This window comes from Bufo gargarizans, chromosome 1, assembly GCF_014858855.1.
Source record: "Bufo gargarizans isolate SCDJY-AF-19 chromosome 1, ASM1485885v1, whole genome shotgun sequence".
Lineage (NCBI taxonomy): Eukaryota > Metazoa > Chordata > Amphibia > Anura > Bufonidae > Bufo > Bufo gargarizans.
Window position 1 is genome coordinate 348550004 of NC_058080.1, and position 15200 is coordinate 348565203.

General features: G+C 47.3%; 1 protein-coding gene across 4 annotated transcripts in view; it reads left to right on the forward strand.

Annotated features, from left to right (window-relative positions):
* SIRT6 (sirtuin 6) overlaps window positions 1-15200 on the forward strand; it is a 106387-nt gene that overhangs the window by 14845 nt on the left and 76342 nt on the right. For all 4 annotated transcript variants that reach the window (XM_044268414.1, XM_044268426.1, XM_044268406.1 and 1 more), the window contains exon 3: window positions 13715-13897. In XM_044268414.1, coding sequence (XP_044124349.1) covers window positions 13715-13897 — 183 coding nt within the window. The remainder of the gene's footprint in view (window positions 1-13714; window positions 13898-15200) is intronic.

Sequence of the window (15200 nt, forward strand, 5' to 3'; positions counted from 1 at the left end):
CAGCCCAGGATAGACGCAAGAAGCCGTTTTTTCGGACGCAACCTACCTGGCGCAAGTCCCAGCCTGCACGGGCTCCCACAGGCCAGCAGCCCTCTGCCTGAAGGTGCGCCCCCACCCACCCGGGTGGGGGGCCGCCTTCTCCTATTCAGGAACGTATGGCGGGCCCACATCTCAGACGCATGGGCGCTCGAGATTGTATCTTGCGGATACAAAATCGAATTTGCGTCCATTCCGCCAGACCGTTTCTTCCGATCCCGTCCTCCGCGAGATCCCGTACGAGTGGCCGCCTTCTTCGCGGCCATTCACTCTCTAATGGACAAGGGTGTCGTCGCCCCCGTGCCTCCGACGGAAAGGTTCAGGGGGTTCTACTCGAACCTCTTTGTGGTTCCCAAGAAGGAAGGCTCAGTGCGTCCGATCTTGGACCTAAAACGCCTGAACCGTTTTCTCCGACTGCAGAGATTCCGGATGGAGTCTCTCAGGTCCGCAGTGGCCTCCCTGGAAAGAGGGGATTTCATGGCCTCAATCGACATTCAGGATGCATACCTCCACGTTCCGGTTGCTCCATGTCATCACCGCTTCCTGCGCTTTGCGGTGGGGGACGATCACTTCCAATTCGTCGCCCTTCCCTTTGGTCTGGCGACTGCTCCTCGAGTGTTCACCAAGGTCCTGGCCCCTGTCTTGGCCCTTCTACGTTCAAGAAGTGTTTTTCTTCTCCCATACTTGGACGACATCCTGGTCAAGGCACCCTCCTTCTCTCAGACATCCCGCAGTGTGGAACTCACTCTGGAGACCCTGACGCGGTTCGGTTGGATTATCAACCACCCCAAATCTTCCCTTACCCCCTCCAGACGGCTGATCTTCCTGGGGATGCTCCTGGATACAGAGTTGGCGGAGGTCCGCCTTCCGTCGGACAAGCGTCTGGCCCTTCGCGGGTCGGTTCGCAGTCTCCTCCGTCATCACCGCCCTTCCCTCAGATCCAGCATGCGGTTGTTGGGAAAGATGGTTGCCTGTTTCGAAGCGGTGCCGTTCGCACAATTCCGATCCCGCTCCTTTCAGAGGGCAATTCTGTCGGCCTGGGACAAATCACTGAGGAGTCTGGACAGGACCTTTCTTCTGCCTCCCCTGGCTCGAGCTTCCCTCGGCTGGTGGTTGCATATCCCTCTAAGGGGGAAGTCCTTCCTTCCACTGAACTGGCTGGTGATTACCACAGATGCCAGCTTACGGGGGTGGGGGGGGTTTTCCCTCCCCGGTCCGTCCAGGGCGTTTGGTCTCTATCGGAGTCCAGACTTCCAATCAATATTCTGGAACTGAGGGCGATTCCTCTGTCCCTCAGACACTGGACCCATCTGCTGAGGGGCCACCCTGTTCGGATCCAATCGGACAATGCCACGGCTGTGGCATACATAAACCATCAGGGAGGCACTCTCAGCGCTGCAGCGATGCAAGAGGTGACCCTCATTCTCCTCTGGGCGGAGACGCACGTGCCGGCCTTATCTGCGATTTACATCCCGGGGGTGGACAACTGGGCGGCGGATTTCCTCAGCCGGTCCACCATCGACCCGGGAGAATGGTCCCTGCACCCAGAGGTGTTCGAAGCCCTTTGTCTTCGCTGGGGTCGCCCCGACGTGGACCTCATGGCCTCCAAATTCAACCACAAGGTCCCCCTATACCTGGCCAGGGCACGGGACCCGAAGGCATACGGCGCCGACGCGCTCGTCCTTCCGTGGCGCGAATTCTCCCTTCTGTACGTCTTTCCTCCTTTTCCCCTCCTGCCACGGGTTCTTCGGAGGATCGCGGCAGAGGGCGTCCCCGCGATTCTAATCGCCCCGGATTGGCCCCGCCGGTCTTGGTACGCCGACCTAATGTTGCTGTTGGCAGACGCACCGTGGCCACTGCCCTCCAGGGAAGACCTTCTCTCTCAGGGACCGATCTTCCACGAGCATTTAGGCTCGCTACGTTTGACGGCGTGGCTATTGAGACCGCCGTCTTAACGCGACGGGGTTTCTCCGCGGACGTAGTCCGCACCATGATCCGGGCTCGTAAGCCCGTATCCTCTAGGATCTACTATCGGGTTTGGAGGTCCTATCTGGGGTTCTGTGAGTCCCGGAGCATCCCACCTCTCCGGTTTTCTCTTCCCACAATCCTGTCCTTCCTCCAGTCGGGTCTGGACCTGGGGCTGTGCCTCAGTTCTCTGAAGGGTCAGATTTCGGCGCTGTCTATTCTTCTCCAGCGTCCCCTGGCCCCTCTAGGGCCAATTAAGACCTTTTTACAAGGGGTGGCTCACTCTGTTCCGCCGTACCGCCCTCCAGTTCCTTCCTGGGACCTGAATGTGGTGCTCTCGGCGCTCCAATCAGCCCCCTTCGAGCCTTTACGGGAGGTCTCCCTTCGCCTTCTGTCCTGCAAGGTCATCTTTCTTGTGGCCGTCACGTCTCTCCGACGGGTGTCGGAGTTAGCGGCTCTTTCTTGCTCCGAACCTTTCCTGATCTTCCACCAGGATAAGGTTGTGCTTCGGCCTGTCCCGACTTTCCTGCCAAAGGTGGTCTCCGCCTTTCACATCAATGAGGACATCGTCCTTCCGTCGCTCTGTCCCTCTCCTTCCCACCCCAGAGAACGGGAACTGCACCGTCTGGATGTGGTCAGGGCGTTGAGGATTTACTTGGAGGTCACCGGGTCCTTTCGGCGCACGGACTCCCTGTTTGTGGTTCCGGAGGGTTCGCGCAAAGGGTTGGCGGTCTCCAAGGTGGCTATTGCCCGTTTCATTAAACTGGCGGTGTCTGAGGCTTATCGAGCCAAGGGCAGGCCTCCGCCTTTCGGCGTCACTGCTCATTCCACCAGAGCAGTCGGAGCTTCCTGGGCGCAGAGGCATCGGGCCTCGGCTGAACAGTTGTGCAAAGCAGCCACTTGGTCCTCTCTGCACACTTTCACAAAGTTCTATAGGGTGCATACGCATGCATCAGCGGATGCTGCGTTGGGCCGCCTGGTTTTGCAGGCAGCGGTTTCCTGATGCTCTGGTGGTGTTCCGCCTCGGGTTTGTGGTCCCTCCCTTCTTGGACTGCTCTTGAACGTCCCATGGTCTGTGTCCCCCAAGGAAAATGGGCGAGAAAAGGAGATTTTTGTATAACTTACCAGTTAAATCTCTTTCTCGCTCTTCCTTGGGGGACACAGCACCCACCCTTCTGTGTTTGGTTACAGGGTTATGGTCTGGCGCCCCGTTGGGTTGCTGGCTGGTTGTTTCCGTTATTGGTTGTTATCCTTTCACTACTTGGACACGCAACTGGTAGCCTCTATCTCCAGGCTGAGGGTATAGCTGATGGAGGAGGGGCTTAACAGTTTTACTTAGTGTCACGCCTCCTAGGGAGCTGAGCTATACCCAAGGTCTGTGTCCCCCAAGGAAGAGCGAGAAAGAGATTTAACTGGTAAGTTATACAAAAATCTCCTTTTTTTTTTTTTTTAGGACCCTCTAGACCTTTCTTTTGTACCATTTATGACAGATATACTATTAAAGCAATTGTCTTACAGTGATTATGTAGAGGACGTTAATACAAGGCTTTTACTAATATATTGTTATTCTTTATGTTGCTGACTGGATGCATTTTTCCATTACATTATATACTGCTGGTTTCCATGGTTAAGACCACCCTGCAATGATGGCAGTGCTTTCAAACTGTAGGAAAATGCACTAGCCTATGTGAGCCCCCAGGGGCCTAACCACTAGAGAACAACATTTTAAACCATGATGGCCACAAGGAGATTGACCCATGACCTCTGTGGGGGTAGGAAACAGAGAAGAGGTTAAATTGCCCCCTCCCACCACCACACCTCAGTGTTCCTGTCCCCACTGTGGCCAGGGTCACTGTGGCCAGGGTGGATATATATATATATATATATATATATATATATATATATATATATATATATATATATATATATATATATATATATATATATATTTCTTCTCCAGGAGGGTCCGAGGACGGTCTCCTGGTTTACCTGAAGCTCATCGGAGCTCCCCCAGTCCGCCGGTGGCCGCGTGCTTATGCTGGGCGGTATCGGGAGGGCTCGCTCTGGCTGGTCTGGAGCCTGCTCCCGGGCCGCAACCTCCTCCTCCTTCTGGGTCGGGCTGTGTAGCGGCCGGGGTGTACGCACGCCGACGTCTATGACGTCACTTCCCGGTTTGGTCATGTGACGCAACCCGGAAGTAAAGCGCAGAAGGCAGAGCTGTTTGAATAAAAGGCGGGACGGCCATGGAACGCTGATCTGAGGTCTGTAAGTACTGTGTATGCGGTTCCTACTTCCAGAGTATGTCAGGTCCCGATTTGCAAACTGCTATGGAGCTTGATGCTCCCTCTCTGCCTCCTGTAAGTATCCCTTTGGGGGTCCATTAGTGATTCTATTGAAGTTTCTGCCTGGGCATATTTACTGATGCCTCTATTCCATATTTATTTAATTTCAGGCTAAAGAGGCTCAAAAAAAGGTTAAAAAACCTCATCGCTGCATTTCTTGCGCTAAAAGATTGCCTGATGAATATGGAAAAAAGCTATGTAAAGAATGTGTTTCTGATGTGATCCAGCAGGAACAATCCTCCCTTATGGATAGTATCAGATCTGTGGTTCAGGAAGAACTTAGGGCCACTAGAGCTGCTCCATCTGATTCCCAGGGCCAGCCCTCTCGTAAACATCTGCGTTCTAAGATCATTACCTCCTCTGGCTATGATGACGCTGAAGATAAGGCTTCTACTTCCATGCAATGGGAATATGATTTCTCTCTACCTCCTGTATACCTTCTGTCAAGTGGGAGCAGGCTCACTGTCGGGTGATACAGAACTGGCTATTGTCCCACTGGAACAAGAAGGGCTCTGTAGATTCCAAGCTTTGGATTCCAGGGTCAGTAAAGATCTCTCTCTCATGGTGGATGAAGGAGAAGATTCTTTCGCAGGGGTTCCATGGATCAAATCACCTTCAATAACTATCTTCACAAATGCCAGCAAATCTGGATGGGGAGCGAAAATCGACAAAGCTTACTTCCAGGGAACTTGGAAGCATCTCATACCTGTCCAATCTTCAAATTTCAGGGAACTGTATGCGGTAAGAGAAGCTCTACTTTCAGCCAAGCAGCTGATAAGAAGGCAGCATGTGAGGGTCCTATCGGACAACACGACCATGGTCTCCTACCTGAAACACCAGGGAGGTACTCGCTCAAAGAGTCTCCAGAATATCGCAGAGGAAATTTTCTCCTTTGCAGAGAGAGATAAAATCCATCTCAGCAATGCATCTGAAAGGATCCCAAAATCTAGAAGCAGGCAAGAAATAGATCACACAGAGTGGGCCCTGAATCAAGAGGTCTTCAACATGCTAACCCAGAGATGGGGGCTTCCTACAATAGACCTTTTTGCATTAAAAAATAAAAACGAAATTACAAACATTCTGCTCCCTAAATGTGGGAGATCATCCCTGGAGAATAGATGCCTTCTCTCTGAAATGTTGTTGGGATCTAGCATACAAATTCCCTCCATTCCCGAGGGTCATTCAGAAGATTCTGGAAGGGAGAACCACAGTGATATTGATCACCCCGTTCTGGCCCAAGAGGAGTTGGTTTGCTCCGCTCCTAAGACTGGCAATAGACGACCCGGTGAGACTCCCATTCAGAGGGGACATCCTATACCAAGGTCCTTTACTACATCCTCATCCGGAGTTCCTGAAACTCACGGCCTGGATCCTGAGGTCTCCATCTTAAAGTCTCAGGGCCTGTCGGACAAGGTCATAGCCACCTTGAGATGCTCCAGGAAAAAAGTGACATCTGCGATATACCTGAAGATCTGGAGAAGGTTCTGCTCGTGTTCAGGTGAAAAGAATCCAAATCTTGAAGGGCCTAACATTCAAAAGATTTTGGAATTTCTTCAAAATGGGCTTGATATAGGTCTCTCCATCTACCTTTTTAAAGGTTCAGATTTCCGCATTAAGTGCCTTCTTTGATGCCGACCTGGCAGACCATAGATGGATTCTTCTGCTAGGAGATGCTCCGTGGCCTCTGCCAATCGGAACAGATCTTCTCGCCCAGGGCCCAGTTTTCCATCAGAGTTTAGATACGCTACGTTTAACAGCGTGGCTGTTGAAACCTTTCTGTTGAAACGCATTGGTTTTTCTGATGCGGTCATTCAAACCATGATTAGGGCCGTGAAACCTTCCTCTTCTAGGATTTACTACCGGACCTGGAAATCCTCCTTGCGTTTCTGCGAGGAACGAGCTCTTCCTCCCAGGCGTTTTTCCCTTCCGACGGTTCTAGCGTTCCTTCAGTCAGGATTGGACCTGGGCATGGCTCTCAGTTCCCTCAAAGGGCAGGTCTCTGCCCTGTCCATTTTTTTTTTTTCCAAACTTACTCTAGCTGTCCTAGGTCCGGTCAAGACTTTTTTTTTTTTTTTTCTTGCAAGGAGTAGCTCACCCCATTCTCCCCCCCCCCCCCCCATATCAGTCCCCATTATTCTTGGGACCTGAACCTGGTTCTTGGTGCACTCCAGACAGCGCCTTTCGAACCGCTGAGTGAAGTTTCCGTCCGTCTACTTTCCTGGAAAGTGGCCTTTTTTAGTGGCCATTACCTCTATTCGGGTTTCGGAACTGGCAGCTCTCTCCTACAAGGAACCCTTTTTGGTGTTTCACCAAGATAAGGTGGTTCTTCGTCCAGTGCCATCATTTTTACCAAGGGTTGTTTCTGCCTTTCACGTGAATGAGGACATTTGTTTTTCCCTCAGCCTTCTCATTCGCAGGAGGTCTCCCTCCATCGTCTGGGTGTAGTACGGGCCTTGAAGATCTGTCGATGGTGGCCCCTTTAGACACACTGACGCTCTGTTCGTTATCTCGGAAAGGCCCTCGTAAAGGTTTGGCTGCTTCAAAGGTGACTATTGCTCGGTGGATTCGCTCGGCCATTGCCGAGGCCTATCGTTCCAGGGACAAGGTTCCTCCACCCGGGATCACGGCTCACTCTACCAGAGAGGTCGGGGCTTCTTGGGCACACCTCCACCATGCCTCTACGTCTCAGTTGTGTAAAGCAGCGACTTGATCCTCTCTACACACCTTTACTAAATTTTACCGGGTGCATTCATTGACCTTGGCGGATGCTTCTCTTGGCCGCAGGATTCTGCAGGCCGCAGTTCAGTGACTTCCATAGAGAGTTGGTTTGGGAGAATGTTGTTTCCCTCCCCGGGGACTGCGTTAGGACGTCCCACGGTCCTGTGTCCCCCAATGATATGAGTGAGAAAATTAGATTTTTGTGAACTCTCCTGGAAAATCTTTCTCGCTTGATTCCTTGGGGTACATAGCACCCACCCACATATTGTTGTGAGGCAAGTGGGGTTCCTGTTTTGTCTGTTGGGACCTTGTGTTTGGTTCTCATGACGGTGTACCGTTTTCTGTTGATTTTTACTTAAATTTGGTCTCTCCTACTGCTGGAGCACAAACTGAAATGCTCTCTCCAGGCTGGAGGGGGTATAGCCTGCAGGGGAGGAGCTAACAGTTTTCAGCATAGTGTCTCCTCCTAGTGGCAGCAGCAAGCTATACCGACGTTCCTGTGTCCCCCAAGGAATCGAGCGAGAAAAAGATTTTACAGGTGAGTTCACAAAAATCTCATTATTACAGGACGTTTGTCAGCAGATGCGTACCTGTGAAACTGGCTGACCTTTTGGCAGCTGAAGGCATCTGTATTGGTCCCATGTTGATATGTGCCCACATTGCTGAGAAAAATGCTGTTCTAATATATGCCAGTGAGCCTCTAGGAGCAACATGGGCATTGCTGTTACACCTAGGGGCTCATCTCTCTGCAACTGCCGCACCCTCTGCACTTTCATATACAGGACTGGCAGTGAAAACATCATCATACCTAGTCCCCTAAATGGTATTTCCAGGTCATGATCCACTGGGAGCATCGCTTAGCAGAATGGATTACATTGTCTAATGTCTTTTATGAAATTGGAAAAAAGGATTTGTTTTTACTCATGTGCTGGGAACATATATATTGGATAAAGGATACAATGGTCAAATAATCAAAAGAATGCAACCACAACCTTGGTAGCAGCTATATGAATTGCTGAAAAACCCACCTGTGTCATGTGTGATCTCCCAATCAATTGACAAACCAACCACAGGCAACATAGTGGTAATGGCAGAAGTACACCGAACTGGACATATAAATCATTAGGGTACTTTCACACTAGCGTTTTCTTTTCCGGCATAGAGTTCCGTCCCAGGGGCTCTATACCGGAAAAGAACTGATCAGGTATATCCCCATGAATTCTGAATGGAGAGTAATCCGTTCAGGATGCATAAGGATGTCTTCAGTTCAGTCATTTTGACTGATCAGGCAAAAGATAAAACCCTAGCATGCTACGATTTTATCTCCGGGCGAAAAAAAAAATCTGTTTTCCGTTATGCAGTCTTCAGTTTTTTTCCGCTGGAGATAAAACCTGTAGCATGCCGGGTCCGTTTTTCCGGATGAAACCGGAAAGATGGATCCGGCATTGAAATGCTATTTTATTTTTTTATTTTTATTTTTTGGTCAGGCATTTTTAAGACTGATCAGTCTTACAAATACCATCAGTTAGCATACGTTTTTCCGGCAACAGAACTGCTTCCTCGATCACTCTGACGCAAGTGTGAAAGTAGCCTTAATGATAGGCCATCCTCCACAATGGTACACCCACCTTTTTATAAGTAAACTAAACCAACATAAAAAATATTGCCAGTGATATGGAATGAGAAGTAAAACCAAAGGAGATCAGTCACAGTGAAGTGATATAATTAAACATCATAAAATAGTTACCTACAGACCCACAAAGGGCTGTAGTGGTGGCAAAATGCAGATAAAGAAGGTTATTAACCATAAATTAAAACGCATTACATAAATAAAATATCGTATAAACATGGGTTACTGACCACTTTGGGGACGCCCAGGAGCCCGACGTACGTTTTCCTGGTGGCGTCCCCTAAGCCTGTCTACACTTTCCACCAAGCCTAATAGGTGCCACTTCTTGGTCTTTACAGACCACTTTATTGCAGTTCCTTTCTTATCTATACAGAGATGATATAATTACAGGCAGGATTAGAATGACAGATAACACAGGATCCACCATTCAAAATAGTTGATTGTCAAATCTTATTAGATCTTCCCTTGTACAATGGTCTCTGCACAGGTCACAGAATAAATAAATCTACAATCAGAAAATAAAATCAGATTAGAAAAAAAGAATGTGTGCTGCTATCTGGTTTTAACTGGCTGATAATTTATGGTGACGCATTTGCTTTAAAAAGTCGCAATCTCACTCCATTTAAGAGGGTGGAGTAGGAAAACTGGAGTAGCTTTTTCTAGACAAGTGTTTTCGGTTGAGACAATTTTATCAACCGTGAGATTTGATAAATGTGGTATAAAGTATGACCACGCAGATTCAAGCTTTCCCTCCATACTCTTTTGCTGGCTTCCATTTAGGCTACTTTCACACCTGCGTTTAGGTGCGGATCCGTCTGGTATCTGCAGACGGATCCGCACCTATAATTCAAACGCTTAGATCCGTTCAGAACGGATCCGTTTGCATTACCATGAACAAAAAAATTAAAAAAAAAAATTACATTGAAAGTCAATGGGGGACAGATCAGTTTGAAAACTGAGCCTTACTGTGTCAACTTCAAACGGATCCGTCCCCATTGACTTACAATGTAAGTCTGGACGGATCCGTTTGCCTCCGCACGGCCAGGCGGACACCCGAACGCTGCAAGCAGCATTCGGGTGTCCGCCTGCTGAGCGGAGGGGAGGCCAAGCGCTGCCAGACTGATGCATTCTGAGCGGATCCGCATCCACTCAGAATGCATTAGGGCTGGACGGATCCGTTCGGGGCCGCTTGTTAGGGCCTTCATACGGAACTCACAAGCGGAGCCCCGAACGCAAGTGTGAAAGTAGCCTAACTTGGAACTGACTCCCCTGTTTTCTTAACACATAGTAGGATGTCATGCTCAAATAGTGGAATTTTGTCGCATACACAGCCCTTAATTTCCAATTATTCATGAATCGGAATAGAAGGCAGCTTGTTAAATAATACAAATAGCAACAGGCAGGGGACATATCCCTGTCAAGCGCTTCTACTTAAGTGTATGGGATCTGTTAACTTCCCATCGACTGGGCAGTCTTTGTTTATTTTAAAAGCGGCTTACCAAGCACAGTGCTGTCCAGTGGATAGTGACCGGCTTTGGTATTGCAGCTCAGCCCCATTAACTTGAATAGAACTGAGCTGATCCTAGACCACATGACCAATGAAGGTGATGTCACTGGCCTAGGATGAGGCTGTGATGCTCTCCTCTTTAAACAGTTGATCAGCAAGGGGGTTCCTAGTGTCAGACCTCCACCAATCTGATATTAATGACCTATCCTGAGGATAGGTGATCAGTACAAAAGTATGGCAGAGCTACAAACCTGACAAGAGGAGTCTGGCCACCAAAAGGCAAGGCAAGGAGGGCATTCATTTGAGATTCAACAAAGACACTAATAATAACACTGAAGAGGCTTCAAAGATCCACAGAAGAGATGGACTTATCTGTCCATGGACCACTATATGCTGTACACTCCACAAAGTGGAGCTTTATGGAAGAGTGGTCAGGAACAAGCCATTGCTTAAAGTGAAACGTAAGAAAACAAGTTAAGAGTTGCCAAACAGCATCTGGCAGATTCCACAAACACATGGAAGAAAGTTCTTAGGTCACATGAGACTAAAATATACATTTTTGGCCATCATAGGAAAGACTGTGTGGTGCAAATCCAAAGTTTTCCCATTTCCTCAAGAACGCCATTCCCCCAGTGAAGCATGGTGGTGACAGCATCATTCATCATATCAAAACACAATCAATATACAAATGGTTATATTCAGGGCCGGACTGGGACAAAAAATAGGCCCGGGCATTTTTGACTGAGCAGCCCAATAACATGACCCACAAGGTTCTTTGGGGGTCCCCAGGTGACATTAGGGGTCTTAGTACGATCCGGCAGAAAATGCAAGCAATCGACTGGACACAAAGCACAGCATGCAGCGGTTTATGTCCCTCTGATTCTCTGCATTTTTCCCAGATTGTGGCCTGATTTGTGCCGTACCCCATTATAGTTAATGGGACTGGCGGGCATTCCGTCAGCATCCAGCAGTGCCGGATCCAGTGAATTCTCAGCTGGAACAGCCTGCCAGGATCACTATCACAGATGTGAAAGTAGCCTCATACAGCACCCCATACCTCTTATATCCAGTGACGTCTCCTCTGATGTAGATGTTCTCTTTCTTCATCTTCTCCATTCAGACCAGACCACCGTGATCATTTCTCTCAGCCATCTCACGTCTCTGCAGAGTTTGACAGACATCTTAGTTTCCCACTTTTCCATCATCCTCCAATTAACATCCCATCGTGCACCCCCAATAATGAGAAGCTGTGCTCCCCAAAACTATACTGCAAAAAGAACTGTGCTAAACTGATGCTGTGCCAGGGTGCCCCCAAAGTAATGGTGCTCCCAAAGTCAGTAATGTGTCCACAAGTAATAATGCTCCCATAGTCCCCCAGTTGTAATAAAGCCCACCATAATGCCCCGATGGTAATAATTATCTTTATAATGTGTGACAGTAGAACCCCCCCCCCCCCCCCTTTATAATGTGCACCAGTACAAAAAATGCTCAGTTGTGTGGCAGTAAAAAAAGAAACGCCTCCTCTTAGTGCCCCCAGTAGAGCCAATGTCCCCAGAGTGCCCTCATGTGTTCCAATGACCTGCACTGTGTGCCACTACAAAAAACACTTAGTGCCCAGTTGAGCTTAGGTGCCCATAGTGACCTTATAATTTGTGCCTGTATAAAATACTCATATAGTCCCCCCAGAAGATGCCCCCATAGTGCTCCTTCCCCGTCTCCATAGTGCCCTCCATAATGTGGCACTATAAAATGCCCCACATAGATACCCCCATAATGCTCCTTTCCTCCCTTCCCCATAGTGGCATCAAAATGCCCCTATATAATGCCCTCATAGTGCTCTTGTCCCCCACTTCTCCATAGTGCCCACCTATAATGCGTGCCAGTATATAGGGCCCCCAGTAGATGCCCTCATAGTGCAGTCATACACGCACTCTCCACATACATGGACGCAGTCATACACGCACTCTCCACATACATGGACGCAGTCATACACACACTCTCCACATACATGGACGCAGTCTCCACATACATGGACGCAGTCATACACGCACTCTCCACATACATGGACGCAGTCATACACACACTCTCCACATACATGGACGCAGTCTCCACATACAAGTACGCAGTCATACACGCGCTCTCCACATACATGGACGCAGTCATACACGCGCTCTCCACATACATGGACGCAGTCTCCACATACAAGTACGCAGTCATACACGCACTCTCCACGCACATGGACGCACTCTCCACTCACATGGACGCACACACACTCTCCACATATATAGACACCCAGCTTTCCTGCTGTGCCTCTCCCCCATACTCTAATGCCTCTGCACTTGTGCCATGCAGGATAGCAGGGAAGCTGGATGACATTTCATGATATAATTCACCCAGCTTTCCTACTGTACTGCAAGTCACATGTGCACAGTCTGGGGAAGCTGAATATAACCCCAGTTCCCCTGCCACTCACATCACTGGTGCAGTTAACTGGTGACAATACAAATGATGTTCAGCATGCTGCTGGGCAGGAAAGGTTCAGGCTGCAGGAATCGCTTCGCGGGTAGAAAAGGGGCGGGGCTATGATAGCTCCACCCACATCGGGCCGTCCTGTTGCTGGCTGCTGCCTGCCACATTAATAAAAAAAAAAAAAAAAAAAACGGCTGATTGTGTTCGGCCCGGCCCACCGGGCAAATGCCCGGTCTGCCCTATGGCCAGTCCGGCCCTGGTTATATTTACCCCTAAATGATCCCATCCTTTAGGGAGAGGAAGAAATCAGTTTGTAGATTTTTGTGGGTAAATATAATTGTATTTGTATATTGTATAATGTTGATATTATGAAATACAGAAAAATTATTAAAAAAGAGAACTAATATAGGGCATTTCTTGAGGGAAACACGTTCTTTCCAGAGAGTTGACACTGGAATGAACGTTCAACTTCCAGCAGAACAATGACCCTAAACATACTGCTAAAACTGCCCTGGAGTGGTTTAACCTGCTAGTGACCACTCATACGGCTTTTCATGTGACACCGGTTTAATTTATCAGGTGGAGCTGTTGTCTATCTAGTTTAATTAAAGGAAAGTAAAGAGTATAGGACTACAGTATGTCATATTAGACTTTCTTCACTTTCTTAACATCTGTTTTTAGTTTACACTCATCGCATATATGCCAGAATGTGTTCTGAACGTAAGGCGTAATTTGTGCAATACAGTTGCATGTGTCACCCATGCACTAAGATATACAGTCGGTGGATGCCTTTGCATTGAAAAAATTGTCCACGTGTCTTTTTATTACATCGAAAAAATTGTATACCACCACATATCCCCAAGATCTGTGCCAAGAAGATACTTTTTTTTTTTTTTTTTTTTTTTTTTTTTTTTTTTTTTTTTTTTTTGGGCATATGTTTAGATAATGGGTCCCCATGGATGCATAAAAACATTTCGGATGCATACACAGAACATATACAGGAAATGAAAGCCTTAGAAAATTAATGCATTTTATATTTCCTTTCAGAGGCCCTAATGGTGTGTGGACATTGGAGGAAAAGGGTTTAAATCCCAAATTTGATACTACATTTGAAACTGCACGTCCATCTGCAACACACATGGCGCTATTGCAGCTACAGAGAGTTGGCATCTTGAAGTTTTTGATTAGCCAAAATGTAGATGGTTTACATGTGAGATCTGGATTCCCAAGGTATGCTGCTTTATTGCTTCAATATATAAATAACCTAAGGCAAAAGAACAAATTCAAACTGTGGTTGCTTCTGAAAGCTGCATCTCAGACTAGAACGCAGCTAGAGCTACCTTCTTGGCTTTAAAACACGACCTTAATCAAGCTGCTATGTACAATGGACAGAGCTGTGTAGTTACGGTGTAGGAGCCACAAGGTAATCGCTGATAGCAGGGTGTCAGACCCCTACCAATCTGATGGCCTGCCCACAGAATAGGCCATTGTTCTCAAAATCCTGGTCAACCCCTTTAATACATTATTTATTTGTCACAGTAAACACTGAAAAAAAATAAAGAATTGTGTTAATCTCTCCTACTAAGGGGGGGATTTACATCAGCGTTATGAGTTCAGTTATTGCTTTTCGTTATAACAGAATTTGTAAGCCAAATTCAAAACTGAAACCTTTAGAGGCATTCAGTTTTGATGCTTCATAATAGAAGTCTATGGGCAAGCCTAACGAATACGTCTGGTTTCCGTTATGCAGGACTGAAAAGAAAGTCCTGTGAACAAAGTTATCTTGTTTTTCATAACACGTAGTTAACATCATAAAAATACAATGTTGATGTAGCATTTTTTATTCCCCCCCCCCCCCCCAAAAAAAATAATTTGTAACAATTATTTATTAAATACATTGTATACACCCCAAAATGTTTCCTATGAAAATTACAACTAGGCCTGCTAAGATCTTATACAAGTAACTATGAAAAACCTACAGCCACTGGAATACAGAGGGGCGAGAAATGTTAATGACTCTAAACCCTTTCAGCCCCAGCAATTTTCCATTTTGTTTTTCACTCCATGCCTTCCCGGAGCCATAACTTTATTTTTCCATTCAAATAGCCATATGAGGGGCTCTTTTTTTGCAAAACAATTTCTAATGGCACCATTTAATATTACATACGTTGTAGTGGGAAGCTGTAAAAAAATTCCAAATGGGGTGGAATTGGGGGGGGGGGGGGGGAGAAACGCGATGCCGCCACTTTTTTTATTTTTTTTATTTTTTTTTTATATGTGGTAGAACTGACCTGTTACCTTTTTATTCTCCTGGTCAGTACAATTACAATGATACCACGTTTTCTATAGTTGTTCTAGTGTTTTTAATACTGGGGGGAAAAAAAAAATTGGAAAAAAAAAATTTCTTTATCTCCATATATGCTGATTCCCTTAACTGTTTTTTTAATATACAGGTCCTTCTAAAAAAAATAGCATATTGTGATAAAGTTCATTATTTTCTGTAATGTACTGATAAACATTAGACTTTCATATA